Source organism: Trichomycterus rosablanca, chromosome 9 (genome assembly GCF_030014385.1).
Source record: "Trichomycterus rosablanca isolate fTriRos1 chromosome 9, fTriRos1.hap1, whole genome shotgun sequence".
In the NCBI taxonomy this organism is placed as follows: Eukaryota; Metazoa; Chordata; class Actinopteri; order Siluriformes; family Trichomycteridae; genus Trichomycterus; species Trichomycterus rosablanca.
This window is the reverse complement of record NC_085996.1, coordinates 27,463,613-27,489,451: the sequence shown is the minus strand read 5'-3', so window position 1 is coordinate 27,489,451 and position 25,839 is coordinate 27,463,613. Positions and strand designations below refer to the sequence as shown.

The window sequence follows — 25,839 nt, the reverse complement described above, 5'->3', positions numbered from 1 at the left end:
ATGAAAAATGCAGATGGATCCAAGAGACCAAAGCGGGAGTGGATTATCCCACCAATTAAAATAAAAGAAAACTACGACTATGGAACCTCTGCCATTTCAAAAGTAAGCACTCTTTATTTAATACATTTATTACACCATTTTGTAATTACTTCTTTCTTAAATGACTCCAAGAAAAAGTCTTAAAGTTTTAAGTTACTCTAAAATGACTGAAAATTGTCATTTAGTGTTAAATTAGACTTTAGAGAAAATATGTTAGGTACAAATTTGGCCTTGAGAAATTAGGGGGGTAAACCTGAATTAAAGGTTTTTAAACATAGACATTTTAACAGCTCGTGTGTAGTAAATCAAAAGCATTCTCAAGGACATTCTACATGTACAGACTGAAATGCTAATGTTCTTCTAGGGGGAAAATATAAGTAATAATCTGCTTGTGAACATTTTTAACAATAATGTGAATAATCAGTATTAACAAATCTAGATATTATTTTTATTTGAAAACAAGGATGTGTGTACAATTTAGATCGCATCTAAACGTTTAAAAAAGCATTTAAAAACAGTCTTGGGATTTCTTTAACGGTCTTTTTTTATGTTTATTGATTAGTTTTAGTATAGTGTGGGTTCTTTGAAAATGTTATAATCTGCATGGTTGAATAATGTACATACAGCAATTTAATCATGATTCAACCGTACTGAGGTATGCTTGGTGGTACAAAGGTGAGGCATTTAAACCCAACAACAATGTCCCTGTTGTCAAAAATGCTGATGGTTGTATTGTGTTCTGAGCTGTTTTGCTACAGTTGGAACTGGTTGTATTTCAAGAATGTTTACAGAGTAATAAAGAAGAAAGACTAACTCAAAATTCTTCAGCACAACCTCAAGCCTTAGGTAGGCTATGACGTGTAAATGGGTGTTTCGAAACGACGATGTAAAACACAGTTCGAAGCTGGTTTTAAAATGGTAAAATTAGTTTTAAATGAAGGATCTCATTGTTAAAAATGGGTTTTGCTGTATATTTTGATTTAACAAAGGTAGTAATATTGTATGTAAATGTGAATTAATCACTTGCAGAAATTATTACAATTCCAAGACTCACTGTAGTTCTACAATTACTGACTGTAGTCCATCTGCTACTCTGCATGCTTTATTAGCCCCCTTTCATGCTGTTCTTCAATGGTCAGGACCCTTTGGGTTGGGTCATTCTCAGCACTGCAGTGACACTGACATGGTGGTGGTGTGTTAGTGTGTGTTGTGCTGGTATGAATGGATAAGACACAGAAGCACTGCTAGAGTTTTTAAACACCTCACTGTCACTGCTGGACTGAGAATAGTCCACCAACCAAAAATATCCAGCCATGACTTTACATCTACAAGGTGGAACAACTAGGTAGGAGTGTCTAACAGAGCGGACAGTGAGTGGACACGGTATTTAAAAACTCCAGCAGCGCTGCTTTGTCTGATCCACTCATAACAGCACAACACACACTTACACACCACCACCATGTCAGTGTCACTGCAGTGCTGAGAATGATCCACCACCTAAATCATACCTGCTCTGTGGTGGTCCTGACCATTGACAAACAGCATTAAATAGGGGCTAACAAAGCGTGCTGAGAAACAGATGGACTACAGTCAGTAATTGTAGAACTACAAAGTGCTTTTATATGGTAAGTGGAGCTGATAAAATGGACAGTAAGTGTCGAAACAAGGAGGTGGTTTTAATGTTTTGTCTGATTTGTGTATATATATGAGGTTGGCTAAGGTTAGCAAGACTAGTGAGATGTTTGAGATGTCAGCCCTGGTGTGCTGGCATGTTTTACCACTGCACCACCTGAGCACCTCATTTTCCAGATTTTATACAAATATGTGTAAACATACAGCACTCATTTACAGTAAATGTATATATCTTTATATACAAGTCTATTCTAAACCTCAAGTGGAAAACACAATTTTGATTTAGTAATCACTCACTTGCAGATTAGATCTGATAAAGAAGATGACGGCAAGCAATTGTCATACGCCCTTAGAGGGCACGGTGCTGACAAGGAGCCGTACAGCGTTTTTAATGTCAACCACAAAACTGGCTTTATCACTCTCACACATCCTCTGGACAGAGAGGAAATATCACAGTACAACGTGAGTAACAATTATTATTCTCTTCAAATGCATCACTGTACACTGTTACACTACTCACAAAAAGTTAGGGATATTTAGCTTTCAAGTGAAATTTATGGAAAACGTAAAAAGTTCACGCTACAGTGATATTATATCATGATAGTAGGGCATTTAAGTAGAAGCATGCAATGGTGACTTCCTCATCTCAAACAATTCATTGAAACAAAAGCCAACAACAGTGGTGGGTATACCCCAACAAAAATGTCAATGTCTCATTAACTTGTCACGTGCCCTTGAGCATCAATTACAGCTTGACAACAAAGTCTCATGCTGTTCACAAGTCAGTATATTGTCTGCTGAGGCATGGCATCCCACTCTTCTTGAAGGGCGGCCCTCAAGTCATTGTGGTTCTGGGGTACAGAGTTACGAGCCTCTACATGGCGACTCAGCTGATCCCATAGGTTTTCTATGGGATTCAGGTCTGGAGAAAGTGCAGGCCACTCCATTTGAGGTACCCCAGTCTCCAGCAGCCGTTCCCTAATGATGCGACCTCGATGAGCTGGAGCATTGTTGTCCACGAAGATAAAATTAGGCCTGTGTTGTTCATGCAGAGGCACAATGACTGGTTTAATGATGTTATTCAAGTAGTATGGGCTGTGTTATTCAAGTGTAGGGCAGTTCTGTATTGACTCGACACACCTTCCCACACTGTAACACCACCACCACCACCACCACCAAAGGCTTGTCTAGCGCTCTCCTTGATGTCTCCAACATTGTTGGCGGGCATCATTTCTGCTCAGCGTGAATCGACTTTCATCAGTGAACAGCACTGAGGCCCACTGGTGCCTGTGATGCCTGGACGCCTGTGCCTGGTGGTGTGGTCAGGTACCCTTGCAGGTCGTCTAGCATGCAGACCACACTGATGTAAATGGTTTTGATTGGTCTGACGTGACACTTGGGTGCCTCTCACCTCCCTTAAATGTGCATGGAGTTGTGTGGCATTCATCATCCGGTTCCACAGGGCACTGTTCACAATGAAGCGGTCATCAGTGTGGGTCATCCTATGCCTTTCTATGACTCCTCCAGTCTCTCTGTATCTCTGTTTCCACCTGCTGATGACACTCTGTGCCACTCTAAGCCCAGAGGCCACTTCCGTTGAGAACATCCTGTTTGAAGCCTCGCAATGGCGAGGTACTGTTGATCAATTGTTAGGTGCCGTCTTGGACTCATGATGTCAAAATGTGAACAGCATGATGAGCAGGACTGTTTAAATACCAATTCTAATTCATGATTCAAACACCTGTGATTTTTGCTGTTAAGCTCCTTGTTAAAGAACAGCAGAGAAGTTGTGCAAAAAGTACTGAAACATTGAACAGTTGGACATGTGCATTCAAAAGTTTAGAGAAGGTCACATTAAGTTCACCTGTAAAGGTTAGAGTGCATTTTTGGTTCATCCTGAAATTTCACCCGAAAGCCAAACATCTCTAACTTTTTGTGAGTAGTGTATATGTGATTTGTGATTCATGTCTCTAAGCTTCATGTCTAATCCTTAAAACTGTTGTATTACATGTGTACTGTTTGTTTGTAGCTGACCGGGATTGCGAAGTACAATGATGGAACTTTGGCCGAGCAAGAAATTCAGATAAAAATATTGGTTGAAGATGAAAATGACAATCCCCCAAAGTTCAAAAAATTCCAAGTGTCTGTGCCAGAATGTAGACCAATAGGTATGAACTATAAACCATTATGCAGATTGTACACTTTAGCTAATTTAGTTAAATATTGTAAAGTGCAAAAACAAGGGCGCTCAGTTGGCACAGTGGTTAATATATAATATATATATATATATATATTATATATCTTCATATAAGATATAATTTCACGGACCGGCATAGAAGGGAGGATTTAATATTATGTAATATTATTTAATAATATTGCTCAAAAACTATGTAAATTGAGCTGTTTTCACTGCAACGAGATGCTGCTCCCACCTAGGGGTGACAATAAGACAATAACACCCGAAATAGAAGCAGTGAAAACTGTTTTTCTAGCGATCTCTAATTATTCATTCTTTCTGCGCGGCCTGGTAAAAAAAAAGCTTGCGGACCCGAAGCTAGCTCGGGGACCACTGCGCTAGCACACCAGAGCTTACATTTCGAATTAGTTGGTTTGAAACTCGGCTCTGCCATCCAGCTGGGCTGAGCACCTACATGAACAACGATTGGCTGTTGTTCATACAGGGTGGGAGCCGGATAGAAACTCCTCATAACTGAGGCAGTAACGACCTCTGCTGGCAGATTAATGGCACCTGCACAGAGTCAAGAAATAATGCATTGATCAGGGTGTGGCTCTTTATGCCTTGTGCAAGTGAAAAGATGCAGTCGGCTACTGCACGTGTCGACGGGGGCATGTGTCAGTCTCGCTCTTCTCAATCAGGGCGGGGATCAGCGTCAGTAGAGGGAAAGCATAATGCAATTGGTAATTTGATACGCTGAAAGGGGAGAAAATACATAAACAAAAATATATGAAAAAGTGCAAAAACATGTTTAAATCATATAAAAATGTGGCTACTCAACATGTGTTGGCTATAGTAAGTGACACTCCTTCTAAATGGTGTTTGCTGCTTTCTGTGCCATAACCTTTGCAAACAGGTGATTCAACTTAATCTTCATAAACAAACACAAGCAGTAAATACATACATAAGTTAATACTAATATGCCTCTAATGAAACTGCAGGAACCCATGTGTTGAAGATAACTGCTGATGATGCAGACCAAAGTGGAACACTCAATGCAGAAATTGCATATAGCATAGTAAAGCAATTTCCAGAAGATTCCAAACCCATGTTTGGCATTGACAAAGACAGTGGAATGATATATGTTAAAGAGCGCTCACTGGATAGAGAGGTAAGTGCTGGTAAAGCTTTAAAGCCTTTTTGCTCTGAATGTTTGCCTTCTAACTAGCCTTATTTATATGAACAAACAATTTACAAGTCAATGTTCAGATGATCTTGGCGTGTGATTCCTAAAAATCTTCTAGTTTCATTTCTTAAATGACTTCTATCTATTAATCTGTTATTCACTACACAATTTTTTTTAGACTTCGCATTTTAATGCTTATTTAAAAAGCAGTGGGTAGCACTGTCGCCTCGCAGCAAGAAGGTCCTGGGTTTGATTCTCAGGTGGGGCGGTCCAGGTTCCTTCTGTGCGGATTTTGCATGTTCTCCTCATGTCTGCGTGGGTTTTTTCTGGGTGCTCAGGTTTCCCACAGTCCAAAGACATGCAAGTGAGGTGAATCTTGTGTTACGAGTGGCTGCAGTATCTGTCGTGGATGTGGCCTATAGGTGTAAAACATGACGTTAAAATCCAAATAAACAAACAAACAAACTTTAGTACAATAAGTCACGTTAAGCTTTTTCCATATACCTTTGTTGAGAAATTTGTACCCTTAAACTCAATGTTTCTCTTAAACTCAAGTTTGTTCAGTGCACGGCTTGAGCAGTGCATTAAAACACGATCAAAGTGCAGATATGAGGCGAATCTGCATTTGTGTGAAATAAGTCAAATTCACTCTAAAAGCTCCACATGTGTTCAACTGGATTTTTCTTCTGATTCACTTTTAAACCTGTGTTACAGCCCAGGGTTATGAGAAATTGTAAGGATCAGCATTTTATTTCATTGTTTTTGTATTATAGATATAAGTGTATAAGTGTCAAAACAACCCCGTTATTTTACATTAGCCTAAAATAAGGTATATGCAAGTCCATGGGACCATGAAACGCATGAATAGGTTTCCCATACATCCTTATGGAAAAAATACCTTAAAACTCAACACCTTTTAAACTCAACACCTCTCCCAGCACCAATTGATGTTGAGTTTCAAGGTACCACTGTAATAAGTTTAATTAGGAACAAAAAAGCTAAATGTAAAACTTATTTCTTTCTTTCTGGAACACAGTGTAAAGAACTTGATCAGATGATCAGTAATAACTGAGAAAAGTTTCTTTAGTACATTAAGCTATGTTAAACTTTTTTTCACATTAAGAGTTTTAGACTCTCCCTCCGATTGCATTTCTACAATGAGTTGGTCTATGACAGGAATGGAAACTGTAGTCCTAAACTTCTCACTTCAAAAATGTTGAAATCATCCAGGAGGCCTGCAACATAACCCCTTAAAAACTTATTTGCAGCAGCAACCAAATAAATCAACCAACTGTGAACTCACAATGTGCTTATCATTCTAATTGGAGGTTAAAATTTTGTAAGATAAATACATTAATGAATTAAAGTGGCCCTCAAAGCTGATGCCTATATTTCAAGGGAAATGTTCTTTTGCTTTCTCTAGTCGATTTGTAACCATTTTTCAAATAATCAGTGACCAGTTTAGATGTGAATTCATTGAAATATGTTCCCGAGTAAGAAGTGAAGCAGTATTCATCTTTAAACAAATGCTGTTATTGAGTGGAGTATAAATGTAAATGAAAAATGCAGTATTATTAAAAACAAAAAGGATCTGACGGCAGTACACGTCATCTCTTTTTATTTATTTTGTTCAGACTCTTGATCACTACACCTTAATAGTACAAGGTGTGGATCTGGCTGGTGCCCCAGAAGGCAATACAGGAATTGGTATAGTAGAGATTGCAGTGACGGACATCAATGACAATGTTCCTACTCTTGAAAAAGACGAGGTAACAAAAAAAGCAAACAAAATAATTTGTGATTAAGTTCCAAATGACTCAGATTTCTGTATAAATTACTCATAAAACTTGTTTTGTTCTTATCTGATTACTGTACAAATTAATTCTACCTGAACTAATAATACATAAACAAGTGTAGTGTTCATGTCTCTACTAAACACAGTGATACTAAACATCCATCAGTTACAGTCTACAGGTGTAGAAATCCCAATAATTTACTAAACACACAGTACTTAATGAACTTAATGTACTGTAAGCATGTAACATAATGCCTTGGTTTAGTACAAAGATAGTTTTAAAGTTTTAAAAGCTACACTCACTGTCCATTTTATCAGCTCCACTTACCATATAAAAGCACGTTATAGTTCTACAATTAATGACTGTAGTCTGTCTGTTTCTCTACATAGTTCTTTAGCTTGCTTTCACCCTGCTCTTTAATGGTTAGGACCCCCACAGGACCCCTCAGACACAGCAGCACTGCCGGAGTTTTTAAACACTTCACTGTCACTGCTGGACCAACCAAAAACATCCAGCCAACAGCACGCCGTGGGCAGCATCCTGTGACCACTGATGAAGTTCTAGAAGATGACCAACTCAACCAGCAGCAATAGATAAGCGATCGTCTCTGACTTTACATCTACAAGGTTGACCAACTAGGTAGAAGTGTCTAATAGAGTGGACAGTGATTGGACATGGTATTTAAAAACTCCAGCAGCGCTGCTGTGTCTTATCCACTCATACCAGCACAACACACACTAACACACCACCACCATGTCAGTGTCACTGCAGTGCTGAGAATGATCCACCACATAAATAATACCTGCTCTGTGGTGGTCCCTTCCAAGGACAGCATGAAAGGGGGCTAACAAAGCATGCAGAGAAACTGATTGACTACACTCACTAATTGTAGAACTACAAAGTGATTCTATATGGTAAGTGGAGCTGATAACATGGACAGTGTAGAAACAAGAAGGTGGCTGATCAGTGTATATGTGAATATTAAACCATGGTTTATGAGTAGTTCATTCAGAATATCCGGTATTTTTAATTATTTACAAATATAATTACACATCTGCTTATGTTAAAATTTTGTAATGCTTTTAAAGTATTTGTAATAATGTTCTTTCTTTTCCCCAAATTAGTATAGCGCTTCTGTTGATGAAGAAACAGCTGATGTGGTTGTAATGAGAATCAAAGCTTTGGATGTAGACTTGAAGAACTCTGATAATTGGCTGGCTGTCTTTGACATAATCAGTGGTAATGAAGACGAAATGTTTACTATAGAGACGAACCCTAAAACCAATGAAGGCATTTTAAAGCTTGTCAAGGTACATAGCCTCAGTTAATTCCTCATACACTTTAACTATTACTCAGCATTTTTTACTCATGTTCTCTGTTCTCTCTATCTTTTGTTTGTCGACTCTCCAACCATGACTGCTGTGTGAAGCCTGTGGATTTTGAAAAGGTGAAAAATCTGGACCTTGGTTTATCCATTTCAAATGTAGCTCCTTTTATAAATGAAACTGCTTTATCACTAGGCATTAATCTAAACAATCCTGGAGCTTCAGGATCCCCGGATAAGACAGCAGCTGGAACTGGGGTGGGAACAGGTGTAGGAGTAGATGTGAATCCTGCGGTGGATGTAAGTGTATTTGCAGGTGCAGGTGCAGATGCAGATGCAGGTGCAGGTGCAGGTGCCGGTGCCGGTGCAGGTGCAGGTGCTGGTGCCGGAGGTAACCCTGGTGTCAGTCTTCAATCAGGTGTTAGGCCTGGAACTAAACCAGGGACTAAACCTGGTAACAAAAAGCCACCTCTAGGTGGAAAGAGCTATCCGGTAAAAATAGCTGTGAACAACTTACCTGATGGTCCAGTGTATTCACCGCCAGTGAAGGACTTTTCTGTGTCAGAGAACCCAGAGGAAGTTAAAGTTCCTGTGGTCATTGGGTCCTTTCCTGCTTTGGATGGTGACACTGGAGAGCTTGCTGAAAATGTAAGGTAAGTTGTAAATACATTTTATTTTATACATAGTTTGCTAATACTAACTAATTTGTCTTTGAACTCAAAGTACAAATTACAACCTCTGGTGCAATTACGACCTCTGCTGGCTGATTGATGGCGCCTGCACAGAGTTAAGGAATAATGCTAATCAGTGTGTGGCTCTTCGTGCACAAAGCTGATCCGCATATGAACTCGTGCACGTGCAGGTGAAAAGATGCAGTCGGTACTGCACACGTGTCGGAGGGGGCGTGCGTCAGTTGTAAAGCTCCTCAGTTAGCAGTGGAGGGTTGTATCGCTAGAGGTGATGTGTAACGCAATCAGGGTAATTGGATACGACTAGATTAGGGGAGAAAATTGAGCCACAAGATATATTGTTTTCAGCTTTATTATAAATTTTTGATGAAATCTAGCTGCTACATTACAAGCTACACAAGCAATCATAACTTATATTAATGCAAGCTACATGTGTTAGCAATGATCACAATCATATTTATTAACAAAGCAGTGATTTGTAACTTTAACAAGTATTTACAGTAAACATGGTTTAATGTTTTACCATATAAACTAATAAATACACATTAAAAATTAATAGCTGTATACATACTAAACAGCTGCATTGTTCAGAAATTCTTGGACAAGGGTAATTGAGGATTTGTAGCATTGTGGAATGTTAATGTTTATTAACCAAGATTGAATGAGACTTGTAACAGCTAAAAACAGGTTAGCAAATAACCTAGTAATTTAAGAAGACGTTTCTTAACGAGCAGTTGCAAGGATTTTAGGTATTTACCCCAAACACTGCATTTTATCAAAAGATACTGGGAATCAGCCCCGGTTCTGGACTGCTTTGCCTGGGGGGGGGGATGTCAGATGTGACATTGGCAAGTTAGGTTGTTTTTTTAAATCGGAAAATTATGGTTATAGGTTTTCCTACAATGTATGTTAATTAAATGCAAAATTCACACAAAAAATATACAGAAATGTATCAAGTAAAGTTAAGTCTGACAGATTAGCTGCTACTAATTAGCAGCTAACTGCTAACAAACTACAGTAGACCCTTGACTTATGAATTTGATTGGTTCCGAAGGGCTGTTCTTAAGTTTGTTAGTTAAACCTACTGTATTTGTCCCATAAGAAATAATGTAAATACAATTAATCCGTGCCAGACCTCCCAAACCCTTTACCTAACCTTTCTAATGTCTTAAAAGGTCTTTTTTGTTATAAATACAAGTATATTTTCCCTTAAATCTTAATAGTAATAGAATAGACATTCCTGTAATAAACAATAATAAATTACAATACACAGTAGTACTGTACATAAAAAACACACATCACATTTCAGTACAGTACGTGTTCTGTACCAAACACCATAATACATTTCCTTCTTTTTTTTTATAAAATGTATCTAGCAGAAACAACAATAACTCTCATATTTCTCTATTATTTCCTTCTTTATTTTAATAGCGTTGTATTTTGTAGGTGCAATTGCACAAAATATATTTATATATGATATATTAAAAGTAAGTAATATTAAGCAATGAATCACCCTGTTAAGCAAACGGTACCATGTGGAAGTGAGTTTAAACTTGAAAAAGTGTTTTAAACTGCCCTATGTAATCACCTCTCCTGTTCACACTGACAGAACCTGTCTGCGTTACCGAGCTGCTCGAAGCAGTCTGCCTTTTTTTTATGACTCAAAGAGCCAATCAGAAATAAGCCAGGAAATAACTTCACACTGAACAGCAAAACACGTTTTTGTGATTGGTTCAGAGATAATAAAAAAAAAATAGCCTTGAGAAAAGTGGCAATGACAAAATCTGGGGGGCAATGCTGGGAATTAAAAAAATATCTGCATCAAGTTTAATACAGGTCAAAAATAACATTCAAACAACTTTAAAATAAACTGCATGTAGTGTGATATTTTTCAATATAAAATGACAACTGCACGTAATCAATTTAAATATTTCTAATATTTCTGTACATATAGAGTTAATCCAATATATTAATTTATAATGATGAAATATTATAATTTAATTGCAAATACAGGTATGCCAAAGGATTTGATCCAGACAACTGGCTGTCCATTGATGAGGAAACTTCAGAAATTAAACTGACAAAGATTCCAGATCAAGAGTCTCCATATCTGGTCAATGGAACTTACACAGCAAAAATACTCTGTTTAAACAAGGGTAAAACAACCTGAGTTATTGCATGGTTTTTCATATAAACTTATATAAAATATACACCGATCAACCATAACATTATGACCACCTCCTTTTTTCTACACTCACTGTCCATTTTATCAGCTCCACTTACCATATAGAAGCACTTTGTAGTTATACAATTACTGACTGTAGTCCATCTGTTTTCTTACATGCTTTTTTAGCCTGCGTTCACCCTGTTCTTCAATGGTCAGGACCACCACAGAGCAGATATTATTTGGGTGGTGGATCATTCTCAGCACTGCAGTGACACTGACATGGTGGTGGTGTGTTAGTGTGTATTGTGCTGGTATGAGTGGATCAGACACAGGAGCGCTGATAGAGTTTTTAAACACCTCACTGTCTCTGCTGGACTGAGAATAGTCCACCAACCAAAACTATCCAGCCAACAGCGCCTCGTGGGCAGCAGCCTGTGACCACTGCTGAAGGTCTAGAAGATGACCAACACAAACAGCAGCAATAGATGAGCGATCATCTCTGACTTTACATCTACAAGGTGGACCAACTAGGTAGGAGTGTCTAATAGAGTGGACAGCGAGTGGACACGGTATTTAAAAACTCCAGCAGCACTGCTGTGTCTGATCCACTCATACCAGCACAACACACACTAACACACCACCACCATGTCATTGTCACTGCAGTACTGAGAATCATCCACCACCCAAATAATACCTGCTCTGTAGTGGTCCTGACCATTGAAGAACAGGGTTAAAGCAGGCTAAAAAGGTATGTAGAGAAACAGATGGACTACAGTCAGTAATTGTAGGACTACAAAGTGCTTCTATATGGTGAGTGGAGCTGATAAAATGGACAGTGTGGGTAGAAACAAGGAGGTGTTCATAATGTTATGGCTGATCGGTGTATGTTCCACGGTTTGCAATCTATTTTAATTAATTATTTTTTTAGATGTGCCACCCAAGACAGCTACTGGAACGATAGCCATAAAGGTGCAAGATGCAAATGACCACTGTCCGGAACTGACCAGCACCTATCAAAATGTGTGTTCTGATGTTAAAGTGATAAATGTGACTGCACATGATGTGGATATGCATCCGTTTGGAGACCCTTATACATTTAAGCTTATAGAGAAGAAGACTAGAGGAAAGTGGGAAATGGTTCCTGTCAATGGTAAAGCAAACAGAATAACACTTCAACTATTACTGTACAATATTCATTCCTTTCCATAATACAATCATAATGTACATGTTTGTTTGTTAATTAGGATTTTAACGTCATGTTTTACACTATGGTTACATTCATGACACGAACGGTAGTTACTCAGTACACAAGATTCATCAGTTCACACAAGGTTATATCAAACACAGTCATGGACTGTGGGAGGAAACCGGAGCACCCGGAGGAAACCCATGCAGACACGGGAAGAACATTCAAACTCCACACAGAAAAGACCCGGACCGCCCCACCTGGGGATTCAACCCAGGACCCTCTTGCTGTGAGGCGACAGTGCTACCCACTTAGCCACTGTGCTGCCCATCATATGTACATACAGTGAAGGAGAACACAAGTGATTTCCAGTTTTGTTGTTTAAGTTTGTATTCATTATTATAAAACATAGATAAAGAAAAATGTTTAAAATATATTTTTAAATAAAACAGGTGTACCAGACAATTTGCCCTCAGACTACTAATAATGAAGATAATAGAGAAGCTAGGAGTCATTTAAAAAAATGCAGGATGCAAGTATTTAGACAGATCAGAACAATGGTGGTAACAATTTGGCTATGGGGCTGCTTACCGTATCATCAAACAGTACTGGGGTATTACTCATTATCAAAAAAAACATAAATGGAGTAAAGTTCTTTGACAAAGAGAAGGATGTAATCTCATTAAGGGATTCTGAACTCCTTGGTTTGAAACTCGGCATTGCCTCCGGTCAACTGGGCGTCATCTAGCGGGCATAATTGGCAGTGCCTGCAGGGAGGGCTGATTGGAATATGTGGGCAGGGTCTTTAAACGCTGTGTAAGGACCCTGATTGATGGAGAGAGGCATCTGAGCATGGGTGGAAAAGGGTTTCTTTTAAGGGCTGTGTGTGGGTCGGAGGAGGCGTGAGCAGCAACCCTCCTCAACTGCAAAAAAATCGGGGATCCCCCAGCAGTGGAAGACAAACTGTCTATGCTAAATTGGGAGAAAATGGGAAAAAAGCATTTTATATATATTTATGTACATAATGATGCTATAAAGGTTCTACCAGCTACTGAATGTTTAATAAAAGCATTAAATGTTTTAAAAAACATTTCTGTCTCATTATCAGTCTACATTTTAATTATTAATTAATGCAGAAATCTATAAAATGATACCCAATATTACCCAATTTATATCCAATATTACCCATTATAATTCTTCTATTGTCAAATGTACACTTTTAGTTTGCATTTCTACCAGAGGTGGAAAGTAATGAATTACATTTATTCACATTACTGTAATTGAGTAGTTTTTTTTGTGTACTTGTACTTTTATTTTACAACCAGTAATTTTACTTTAACTTAAGTATGTTTTGTATTAGGAATTGTAATTCGCTACATTTTAAATAACATCTGTTACTGAGTAAAATAAACGCTAAAAAATTGCGTCTGAGAAACTGCTGCAGTGAATTTTGCGATGGCTAGTCGGATCTTTTGGCTTGGTAAATATATACAGTATCTCACAAAAGTTAGTACACCTCTCACATAGTCAGCTTGTATAGCAGTATAGATTTAATATCTTCAGAAAATAACTCAACACACAGCCATTAATGTTTAAATAGCTGGCAACATAGGTGAGCATACCCCACAGTGAACATGTCCAAATTGTACCTAATTGTGTCATTGTCCCTCCCTGAGGGACGTGTCAAGATCCCAGGTGTGAATGGGCAGCAGGGCTGTATATAAGAAGATTGCCAATAAGAAGATTGCAAACACCCTGAAACTGAGCTACAGCACGGTGGCCAATGTCATACAGCGGTTTTCCAGGACAGGTTCCACTGGAACAGGCCTCGCCATGTTTGACCAAAGAAGTTCAGTCCACGTGTTCAGCATCATATCCAGAGCTTGGCTTAAAAAAATAGACACATGAGTGCTGCCAGCATTGCTGCAGAGGTTGAAGAGCTGGGAGGTCAGCCTGTCAGTGCTCAGACCATACGCCGCACACTGCATCAACTCGGTCTGCATGGTCGTCATCCCAGAAGGAAGCTGATGCACAAGAAAGCCCGCAAACAGTTTGCTGAAGACAAGCAGTCCAAGAACATGGATTACTGGAATGCCCTGTGGTCTGACGAGACCAAGATAAACTTGTTTGGCTCAGATGGTGTCCAGCATGTGTGGCGGTGCCCTGGTGAGGAGTACCAAGACAACTGTCTCTTGCCTACAGTCAAGCATGGTGGTGGTAGCATCATGGTCTTGGGCTGCATGAGTGTTGCCGGCACTGGGGAGCTGAGGGAAACATGAATTCCAACATGTACTGTGACATTCTGAAACAGAGCATGATCCCCTCCATTCGGAAACTGGGCCGCATGGCAGTTTTCCAACACGATAACGACCCCAAACACACCTCCAAGATAACAACTGCCTTGTTGAGCACCTGTGGGGCATCCTCAAGTGGAAGGTGGAGGAGTTCAAGGTGTCTAACATCCACCAGCTCTATGATGTCATCATGGAGGAGTGGTAGAGGATTCCAGTAACCTGTGTAGCTCTGGTGAATTCCATGACCAAGAGGGTTAAGGCAGTGCTAGATAATCATGGTGGCCACACAAAGTATTGACACATTAATGGCTGTGTGTTGAGTTTTTTTGAGGGCACAGCAAATTTACACTGTTATTCAAGCTGTACACTGACTCCTCTAAGTTATATCCAAGTTTCATTTCTATAGTGTTGTCCCATGAAAAGATATAATAAAATATTTACGAAAATGTGAGGGGTGTACTCACTTTTGTGAGATACTCTATATACTGTATAACGACTCCCAGAGGCACAACTCTGTTCCTTTTGTTCATTTTAAAGAGCCGTTCAATAGAATCAGTTTGACGTTTTATGGGATGGTCTGTACTAAAATGACACATTACACATCCCTAAATGTTTTAAATGTTGTATCAACATGTTTTTTTCTATTACATTTTAATTAAAAACAACTATTGTGAGATTTATATCCACTTGTCCTGTTTGCATTACACAGAAGAGACACACCCTCCTTCTGTTAAAAAAGTAACTAAGTAATGTTTACTCTGAGTACATTTTTAAATGAGTTATTTACTCGTACTTAAGTAAAAAATCATTAAAGTAATATTACTTTTACCTAAGTACATTATTTTAGTTCTCGTTTCACCTCTGATTTCTACATATTAACCTGTTGTTTCTCTTTTTAAGGAACATCTGTAAGCTTCCATGCCGTGGAGCCTCTGTGGCCAGGGGTGTATGAACTAACAATGGAGATTTTTGATGCAGAAGGTTTGGGCTGTACGGACAGTCAGAAACTTAAAGTGGAGGTGTGCACCTGTCAGGATGGTAGCACTTGTGCTGTCAGAGCAGCCAAACTACAAAAATCTTCAGCTAGATTTGGGGTTTGGGCAATTAGGGCAATGATGGGAGGCCTGCTTCTGTTCATATGTGAGTGTAACCAAGTCTATTTTTGTGAATCCCTAGAAGATTATATACATATTATGGACAAAAGTATTTGGACACCTAACCATGAGCTTGTTGGACATTCCATTTCTAAAAAAAATTGTATTACAATAGAATGACCTTTATGTGATCCTTTAGCTATAACAACAGCCACTTTTTTGAGGATTCTCACAAGACTATGAAATATGTTTATGGGAATTTGTGCACATTCAGGTGAAAGAGCATTTGTATGGCTGGGTGCCGATGTTGTTTAAGAAAGCTGATCAGGGGACTTCCGGAAGATGGCGAGAGTGGCAGCGTAGTTCAGTTACTCCTCTGACATTTTTTTCATTTTACCCTACTTAAAGTTGATTATTAAAGTAGATTTTGAATGAAAATAGCGGCAATAGTGGGGTGACAATGACCAGAGAGAGAACCAGAAATCAAGGTTCCACGGAGATGTCTAAAGGGGAACCGAAAGATGCGGCTGACATGGCAGCACAGGAACAGCATGGTGGCCAACAACAACTAGCTGAGTCAGAAAACAGTGAAGTTAATTTAAAAACGATCCTAGGAGAGATTCAAAGCTTTTGAAAGGAGAACAACCACCAACTGGGTGACATTAAAGCGGAGTTAAACAAAACAAATCAGAGAATTGGTAAAGCGGAGGAACGTATCGAAACTTTGCGTATAGAAACACGAGTACTAAACATGGACTATGTGTTAGGCCGAATGATTAAACTACAGCCACAACAGGAAAGAAAGTTGATGGATTAGGAAGGACGCTCAAGAAGGGAGAATATACGAATCTATAACATTCCAGAGAATGCCGAGGCAGGTAATGTTTGTACTTTTGTGGAACAACTTTTACACTATAGACTCAGCATTCCCATCGCTGAATTGAAAATTTAACGTGCACACAGAGCGCTTGTGTCGCAGCCGGTGGGGCACGACAAGCCGAGATCTATCATAGTGAGATTTGCTACGTTTAGAATGAAGGAAGAGGTCATTCGAAAAGCTTGGTTGAAAAAAGAATTTCATGTAAATGGACAGAGAATTTACTTTGATCACGCTTACCCCCCCGGAGGTGATGAAAAAAAGACAGGAATACTCAGATGTGAAGTGGGTCCTAAAGGACAGGAAAATAAGGTTACAGACCCCCTATCCCCCTACTTCTTTTTAAAGATGGGACACGGTTATACAACACAATTGAATACGGTGGCCGAGAAGTGCAAAACAAATTTACATTTCAGAAAACAAAATTACAAAAAAACAAAAACAAATTTACAACAAAAGCAAAAACAAATTTACAAGTGCTCGGGTACCCAGTGTTTGTAAATTTGTTTTGGCATATGTAAAAGTGTTTCAGCACTTGTAAATTTATTTTCGGCATATGTAATTTTGTTTTCTAAAATGTATATTTGTTTTGCACTTCCCGGCCGCACATATTTGACGGAAAAGGCAGGGACAATAAACCGGAAGTGCGTGTTGCTTACCTGCTGTCAATCAAACTGTTTCTCAGCGATAAAGTGAACGGAGTTTGTGATGGTGACGATAAACAAGGTTTTGTCTAGTTTGTGGAAATCATTTTATCCAGTTGACCCGCTATTGTTTTTCTTGTGGAAAGTTTTGTGCAGATGTTTAGACGTGGCGTGTGCATCTCTATCTACCGTCCGCTCTTCTAAACATCTAAGGAATTCCCACAAGAACAACAAAAGCGAAATAATGAAAATAATTAACACAAAATGGACAAAACATTGTTTATTAGGGACGGAACATTTGATACCGAGGCTTTAAAGCTTGTTTCACTTTTGTAACACTGGACTCAGTGTATCGGAGCTTATATTAAAGCAGCATGTGCGGGACTGATGAAGCTTTGTGCTGTGTTTTATCTCACTCACTATATAAGAGACAATCAAACCAGGGTTACCCACCGTCCTGTAACATCACAATCCTTCTTTATCTGGAGACTAAACACCGCGTTCAGTACTGAACTGATACAGGACGCTTTGTTCTGTATTTTTATCAATGGGAGACTGAGGGAATTATATTAAGTAGTGTTCACTTTTATTCTTAGTAACGGTGTGTGTGCGCGCTGGTTATAGCAGCAGGGGGGGACCTTACACAGTCATGAGAACAAAGGTTTTATTTATGGTGTTTAACATTTATTATTTTCATTCTTTATAATAATAAGTCAGAACCATATTTTAGGCAAAACAACGCACTCCGCCCACTGTGCTACACATACAGCGGTTTATTAAACAGGTTATGTCACGTTACTAAGAATAAAAGTGAACACTATTTAATATAATGAATTAAGCAGCAGTTTCCTTCTGTTTCATACACCACACCGTCTCCCATTGATAAAAATACGGAACAAAGCGTCCTGTATCAGTTCAGTACTGAACGCGGTGTTTAGTCTCCAGATAAAGAAGGATTCTGTATGTTACAGGACGGTGGGTAACCCTGGTTTGATTGTCTCTTATATAGTGAGTGAGATAAAACACAGCACAAAGCTTCATCAGTCCCGCACATGCTGCTTTAATATAAGCTCCGATACACTGAGTCCAGTGTTACAAAAGTGAAACAAGCTTTAAAGCCTCGGTATCAAATGTTCCGTCCCTAATAAACAATGTTTTGTCCATTTTGTGTTAATTATTTTCATTATTTCGCTTTTGTTGTTCTTGTGGGAATTCCTTAGATGTTTAGAAGAGCGGACGGTAGATAGAGATGCACACGCCACGTCTAAACATCTGCACAAAACTTTCCACAAGAAAAACAATAGCGGGTCAACTGGATAAAATGATTTCCACAAACTAGACAAAACCTTGTTTATCGTCACCATCACAAACTCCGTTCACTTTATCGCTGAGAAACAGTTTGATTGACAGCAGGTAAGCAACACGCACTTCCGGTTTATTGTCCCTGCCTTTTCCGTCAAATATGTGCGGCCGGGAAGTGCAAAACAAATATACATTTTAGAAAACAAAATTACATATGCCGAAAATAAATTTACAAGTGCTGAAACACTTTTACATATGCCAAAACAAATTTACAAACACTGGGTACCCGAGCACTTGTAAATTTGTTTTTGCTTTTGTTGTAAATTTGTTTTTGTTTTTTTGTAATTTTGTTTTCTGAAATGTAAATTTGTTTTGCACTTCTCGGCCACCGTAATTGAAGAAGCTGAGAGGGGTATTGAGGCGAAAGGTTTTCATGTCAAAAAGAGCACCGCTGTAGAAAGCCCAGTGGAGCAATTACAGAGATATGCCTGGGAGATGATTGGACAAATAGAATAGCAAGGAGAAAAACGACCAAGAAAAACTGTGGGTTTTAAAGAGCAGCTGCGCACCTACAGGAGACAGGCAATTCTGAATGATTAATAATTCATAAGTCAAGTTGAGGATAAATAAAGACAGGGATATTTTCTGTTCTCCATGGGAGTGCAGGCCAATATATATGCGGTGGTTTTTGAACTCGGGTTTTACCTATTTCCTTTCTCAGGACACAGTGGTGAATATTATACTGACTGATTTTCTCTCTCTGTGTTTTTTTTTCTTTTTCCTATACAACAATAAGAATTAAACAATGTCGGAATTGTAACACTATAAATGCTATGTTGCGATGGAGGGCCCTTTAGAAAAGGATTTCCCTCCACAAATATGGACCATCAGTAGTTCCTTTAAGGGTCATTTTGCAAACACCCATTCATTGGAAGAAAGTTATGTATGAGATTTTGTTACTGTTTATAGTTACCACAAGGTACTTTTTTCACAGGGAATATACTTGCATAAAATTTATTTATTTTTCAAGCCGTGATGACAAACTTAAACAATTACAATGGGTAGTGGTGTCAATGGTGTACTAAATCCAGTCAAACAAGCTAAAATATTATCTAAGATGAAAAAAGAAAATGCCCAAATTGTATACTTACAAGAAACACATCTATCTGATAGTGAGCATAAAAAGTTAAGAAGAATGGGATTTGATCAGGTTTATTTCTCTTCATATCGTTTGGGACATAGACGAGGAGTAGCAATCTTGATCTCTCATAAGATACACAAGAAAAAATACACACATGTGTAGACAAAGAAGAAAGGTTCGGTCTAATAAGGGGAAAGATAAATGATACTTTGGTTACTCTGCTTAATATACATATATCTTAGTGACCACTCTCCAATATACAGTATTTAATAGTGGATTTGGGATGTAAACCTAAAAATACAACATGAAAATTTAATTCAAGCTTACTTAATGATCCATCTTTTGTATTAAGAATTAAGAAGGAAATTCAATGGTATTTGAAAGACAATGATAATGGGAAGGTGTCGCCTCATGTGGTCTGGGATGCTGCTAAAGCAGTTTTAAGAGGCAAAATAATATCGTTGAAAATATGTAATTAAATTAATATGATATATACCCAGGAAATTCAGAAAAAGATGATGTTTACTAAACAGAGATATTATGAAAGTGGTCCCAAATCACTGAAGTTATTATCTAGACAATTAAGAAAGCAACAGACTAATAATTCAATTCATACAATTAAGGATCCTAAAAATAATGTTACACAAAATAAACAAGAAAATATTCAAAAAGCATTCAAAAAATTTTGCCATAAATTATACTCCAGGCAGTGTGAGGGGAGGCAATCAGACATTGATACATTCTTGTGGATGGTATAGACCTCCTATATCAGTATTGAATGTGGATTACTGCCTTTATACATCAATAATGGCTAGAAGATTGGATAAATTCCTACCGAATAAAATTCATAATGATCAAACAGGATTTATACATCAACGACAAACACAGGACAATATCCGGGGTACATTACATATCATGCATAATATTCAGAAAATCTAAGTAAAGGCAATTATATAAGTTTAGATGTTGAAAAGGCATTTCATTGTGTTAGATGGACCTATTTATATAAGGTTTTGGACAAATTTAATTTTCATAAAACAATAATTAAAAGTATATAGGTGCTTTATGATAATCCAACAGCAAGAATTAAAATTAATGGACAGAATTAATTTGACAGAATCTTATATTTTGGAGAGGGGTACTAGACAAGGTTGTGCCTGGTCTCCTTACTTTTTGCACTGTATTTGGAACCTCTAGTCCAAAGTATTAGACAAAATAAAATTAAACAAGGTATTACTATAAAGCAAGTGGAACACAAGATTGCTTGATATGCAGATGATGTTTTGGTTTATTTGACTAACCCCACTAACTGTTTACCTGAACCTATGAATCAGTTTCAGGAGTTTGGCCCCTTATGTGGGTATAAGATAAATATAAGGAAAACAGAACTCCTTGCGTATAATTATAAGCCAACCACATGTATTATTGATAAGTATCCCTTAAAATGAAACACAAAATCGATTAAATATTTGGTGGTTAATTTGACAAAGAAAATTTCCAAACTCTGGGAAAAGAATTATGGACCATTTCGGACAAAGATTCGGGAAGATTTAAAAAGGTGGAGTCTCATCCCTCTCGGCTCAAGAATTAACTCAATCAAAATGAATGTATTACCACGATTTCTATCTCACAAAAGTGAGTACACCCCTTACATTTCTGCAAATATTTCATTATATCTTTTCATGGGACAACACTATAGGAATGAAACTTGGATATAACTTAGGGTAGTCAGTGTACAGCTTGTAGAACAGTATAGATTTACTGTCTCCTGAAAATAACTCAACACACAGCCATTAATGTCTAAATAGCTGGCAACATAAGTGAGCATACCCCACAGTGAACATGTCAAAATTGTGCCCAAAGTGTCAATATTTTGTGTGACCACCATGATTATCTAGCACTGCCTTAACCCTCTTGGGCATGGAATTCACCAGAGCTGCACAGGTTGCCAATGGAATCCTCTACCACTCCTCCATGATAACATCACAGAGCTGGTGGATGTTAGACACCTTGAACTCCTCCACCATCCACTTGAGGATGTCCCACAGGTGCTCAATTGGGTTTAGTCCATCACCTTTACCTTCAGCTTCCTCAGCAAGGCAGTTGTCATCTTGTAGATGTGTTTGGGGTTGTTATCGTGTTGGAAAACTGCCATGCGGCCCAGTTTCCGAATGGAGGGGATCATGCTCTGTTTCAGAATGTCACAGTACATGTTGGAATTCATGTTTCCCTCAATGAACCGCAGCTCCCCAGTGCCGGCAACACTCATGCAGCCCAAGACCATGCTGCTACCACCACCATGCTTGACTGTAGGCAAGAGACAGTCGTCTTGGTACTCCTCACCAGGGCGCCGCCACACATGCTGGACACCATCTGAGCCAAACAAGTTTATCTTGGTCTCGTCAGACCACAGGGCATTCCAGTAATCCATGTTCTTGGACTGCTTGTCTTCAGCAAAATGTTTGTGGGCTTTCTTGTGCGTCAGCTTCCTTCTGGGATGACGACCATGCAGACCGAGTTGATGCAGTGTGCGGCGTATGGTCTGAGCACTGACAGACTGACCTCTCACTTCTTTAACCTCTGCAGCAATGCTATCAGCACTCATGTGTCTATTTTTTGAAGCCAACCTCTGGATATGATGCTGAACACGTGAACTCAACTTCTTTGGTCAACCATGGCGAAGCCTGTTCCAGTGGAACCTGTCCTGGAAAACCGCTGTATGACTTTGGCCACCGTGCTGTAGCTCAGTTTCAGGGTGTTGGCAATCTTCTTATAGCCTAGGCCATCTTTGTGGAGAGCAACAATTATTTCTTTCAGATCCTCAGAGAGTTCTTTGCCATGAGGTGCCATGTTGAATATCCAGTGGCCAGTATGAGAGAATTGTACCCAAAACACCAAATTTAACAGCCCTGCTCCCCATTCACATCTGGGACCTTGACACATGACACCAGGGAGAGACAACAACACATTTGGGCACAATTTGGACATTTTCACTGTGGGGTGTACTCACTTATGTTGCCAGCTATTTAGACATTAATAGCTGTGTGTTGAATTATTTTCATAAGACAGTAAATCTACACTGCTATACAAGCTGTACACTGACTACTCTAAGTTATATCGAAGTTTCATTTCTATAGTGTTGTGTCATGAAAAGATATAAAATATTTGCAAAAATGTGAGGGGTGTACTCACTTTTGTGAGATACTGTATATACAATGTATAATTTTGAAGATATCTAACATAGTTGTTTTTTTCCTATTACATTTTAGACTAAAATGATCATTCCACTTGTTTTCACAGTTATCCCACTCTTACTGCTGACCTGTTTGTGTGGAGCTGGAGGCATGGGGGGTTTTGCCGAGATGAACGTTGATACTAAAGAGCACCTGATGGCATATAATACAGAAGGGCAGGGAGAAGACCGGGTACAATCAAAAACTTCTCCATTTATTTATTGTCATTTAATGCTTCATGTTATTTAGTTAATGAAAACGTCTAGCTGCTATGTGATGGCAACAGGGAATGTACGTAGCGAAATATTTTTTTAAACTACAGGTTGGCCGGCTTAAGGGCAAAATATATGCAGTATTTGACATGTGTGTGTTAAAATATTTGTTAAGGATAGTTTGAAAAATTTCTCTACATACTTTTTTAGCCTGCTTTCACCCTGTTCTTTAATGGTCAGGATCCCCACAGGACCACCACAGAGCAGGTATTATTAAGGTTGTGAATCATTCTCAGCACAGCAGTGACACTGACATGGTGGTGGTGTGTTAGTGTGTGTTGTGCTTTTATGAGTGGATAAGACACAGCAGCGCTGCCGGAGTTTTTAAATACCGTGTCCACTCACTGTCCACTCTATTAGACACTCCTACCTATTTGGTCCACCTTGTAGATAGAAAGTCAGAGACGATTGCTCATCTATTTCTGCTGTGGTTACAGGACGCTGCCCATGGAGCGCTGTTGGCTGGATATTTTAGGTTGGGGGACAATTCTCAGTCCAGCACTGCAGTGAGGTGTTTAAAAACTCCAGCAGCGCTGCTGTGTCTTATCCACTCATACCAGCACAACACACACTAACACACCACCACCATGTCAGTGTCACTGCAGTGCTGAGAATGATCCACCACCTAAATAATACCTGTAGTGGTACTGTGGGGGGTCTTACCATTGAAGAACAGGGTGAAAGCAGGCAAAAAAAATATGTTGAGAAACAGATGGACTACAGTCAGTAATTGTAGAGCTACAAAGTGCTTTTATATGGTAAGTGGAGTTGATAAAATGGACAGTGAGTGTAGAAACAAGGATGTGGTCACAATGTTATGCCTGATCGGTATATATGCCTCGTTCTGCAGTAAAACCTTTATTCTGTGAAACTGCATAGCCAAGGTTAACTGGAGCAACACAAATCTAAGATAAACTAGAGCACTGGGTTTTCTGTGATCAACTTCTAGCACAAAATTCCTTTCCTGAATGTTTTTTGTTATTGCTTTGACAGGATGTGCCCATGCTCTCTGATATGGATGGGATGATGAACTATAGTACAAAAGGAGGTGGCTTTGGGGCAGGAGCTGGCTATGAAGCAGGAGCTGGCTATGGGGCAGCTACTTATGGAGGTACCATGGCTGGAATGGGCGCTAGTTACATGGCATCCATGAACGGCATGAACGGGGGTGGTCAAACCTGGGACGGTGGTCAAACCTGGGGCGGTGGTCAAACCTGGGGCGGTGGTCAAACCTGGGGAGGTGGTCAAACCTGGGGCGGTGGTCAAACCTGGGGCGGTGGTCAAATGGAAATGATTTGTATGGATCAGGGGATGGCTGGTGGAATGATGAGAGGGGAGTATGACAGCGGAATAGCCTTTTCAGACGACTTCTTGTATCACTACTACTCAGAGGTATGTGGAGTCTAAATGACTGGGCCTCAAAGTCTTTTGAATTTCTTGGTAGAATAGCAAAAAGTCAAGGGGTCTGAATACTTCTGAATACACTGTTCTTGTCTGTTGCAGAAGAGCCAGATGGTGGATGGCACCGCCGATAACTATAATTTGCAATATGAATATGAAGGCCAAGGCTCGCCTGCTGGATCTGTGGGCTGCTGCAGTATGCTGGAATCCGAACCCGATTTGGAGTTTCTCAAAGACCTGGGGCCAAAGTTTACCACCCTGGCTGAGATCTGCGGTGGCACAAGGATCACCACGGCTGCCTCGACACCTCTTCCTCCTCCTCCAAAACCTGATGAACTCCTCATGAACTCCGAATCGATGTCCATCCAAGCCAGCACCAGCAACGTTGTCAACCATGCTGCCCAAGCTGTATCCTCCTCCACCTCTCTGCACACAGAGGAGAACATGCTAGTTACAAACAACCATGCTCAGACTCTTGTCGACGTCATGCCTGCCCAGACACTGATGGTGCAGCAACAGCAGCCTATGTATTACATGTTGGAGCCACAGGTCTCTAACACTGTGCTTCTGGCCGAGAGGCCCGCGGTGGGACTCACCCAAGGAAGGGTGTACGTGCTGAACGGAGCTCCGATGGCTGAAACCGTTCTGGTTCAGGGTACCGTTCCTGCTCATAGTACGATCACTGGAGAAGATAGAGTGATGTTGGTGGAAACACATGGAGGACCCGGCCAGGCTATAAAAATAGGCATGCTTCAGTCGACTCAGTTGTCCAGATTGCAGCTGTTGCTGGTGGATAGAGGCGCCCAGGTCTCCCAGGGAACGCTGCCGCCGGGCATGGTCCCCAGTGCAGGGTTACAGAATGGCACTTTCGAAATTAGCATGAGCTCTGTAAACGAATATCCCAGCGCACAAGAAGTTGTAATGCAGGAAAAGAAAGTAGTGTCATCTCAAGAGAGCTCTGTAACGATGGGTAAATAATCACCTAAATCTGAATTCAACACCAGCAGTCTGAGGTAACGTCCTCATAGCATTAACAATGCATAACCAATTATTTTTAACCTTTTTTATCTAAATTTTACTGCATGTGGACATTTAAAAAAAATGCTGGTTGGGGTCATTTTTCTTTGGAATTTAGTATCACTATGCAACTATAATATAACAAATAATACTACATGAAATGGATTTCATATAGAAAAAAAAACAATGCAGTTTTTGTATTTGACTTTGAACCTACTTGCTCATGTAACTCGGTGGATTAACAAAGGACTTTTGCTACAGCCTGATGTTTTTCACTCTCCCTTGTTTTCCTAGTGCACTACTGTAAATCAGTCCTCATTATACTGAATCTTGAAGCTATTTTTATACTAATGATAAAACTTAAACAAA

General features: G+C 39.3%; 1 protein-coding gene across 1 annotated transcript; it reads left to right on the top strand.

Moving 5' to 3' along the window:
• On the top strand, positions 1–25,431 carry LOC134320870 (desmoglein-2.1-like). The gene is made up of 14 exons (XM_063002504.1): positions 1–102; positions 1,975–2,133; positions 3,701–3,839; positions 4,849–5,018; positions 6,668–6,802; positions 7,954–8,139; positions 8,259–8,421; positions 8,470–8,806; positions 10,856–10,998; positions 11,938–12,159; positions 15,390–15,629; positions 22,848–22,972; positions 24,046–24,444; positions 24,556–25,431. The coding sequence occupies exons 1-14, from the start codon at positions 1–3 to the stop codon at positions 25,429–25,431; spliced, it is 3,396 nt and encodes a 1,131-aa protein (XP_062858574.1).
• Positions 25,432–25,839: the final 408 nt, after the last annotated feature.

Excerpts from the sequence above, each read along its gene's own strand:
- LOC134320870 (XM_063002504.1), top strand. The coding sequence starts at position 1 with ATGAAAAATGCAGATGGATCCAAGAGACCAAAGCGGGAGTGGATTATC. Across the intron at positions 8,140-8,258 it reads GCATTTTAAAGCTTGTCAAG|CCTGTGGATTTTGAAAAGGT; the intron begins GTACATAGCCTC and ends TGCTGTGTGAAG. Across the intron at positions 8,422-8,469 it reads TGGAACTGGGGTGGGAACAG|GTGCAGGTGCAGATGCAGAT; the intron begins GTGTAGGAGTAG and ends GTGTATTTGCAG.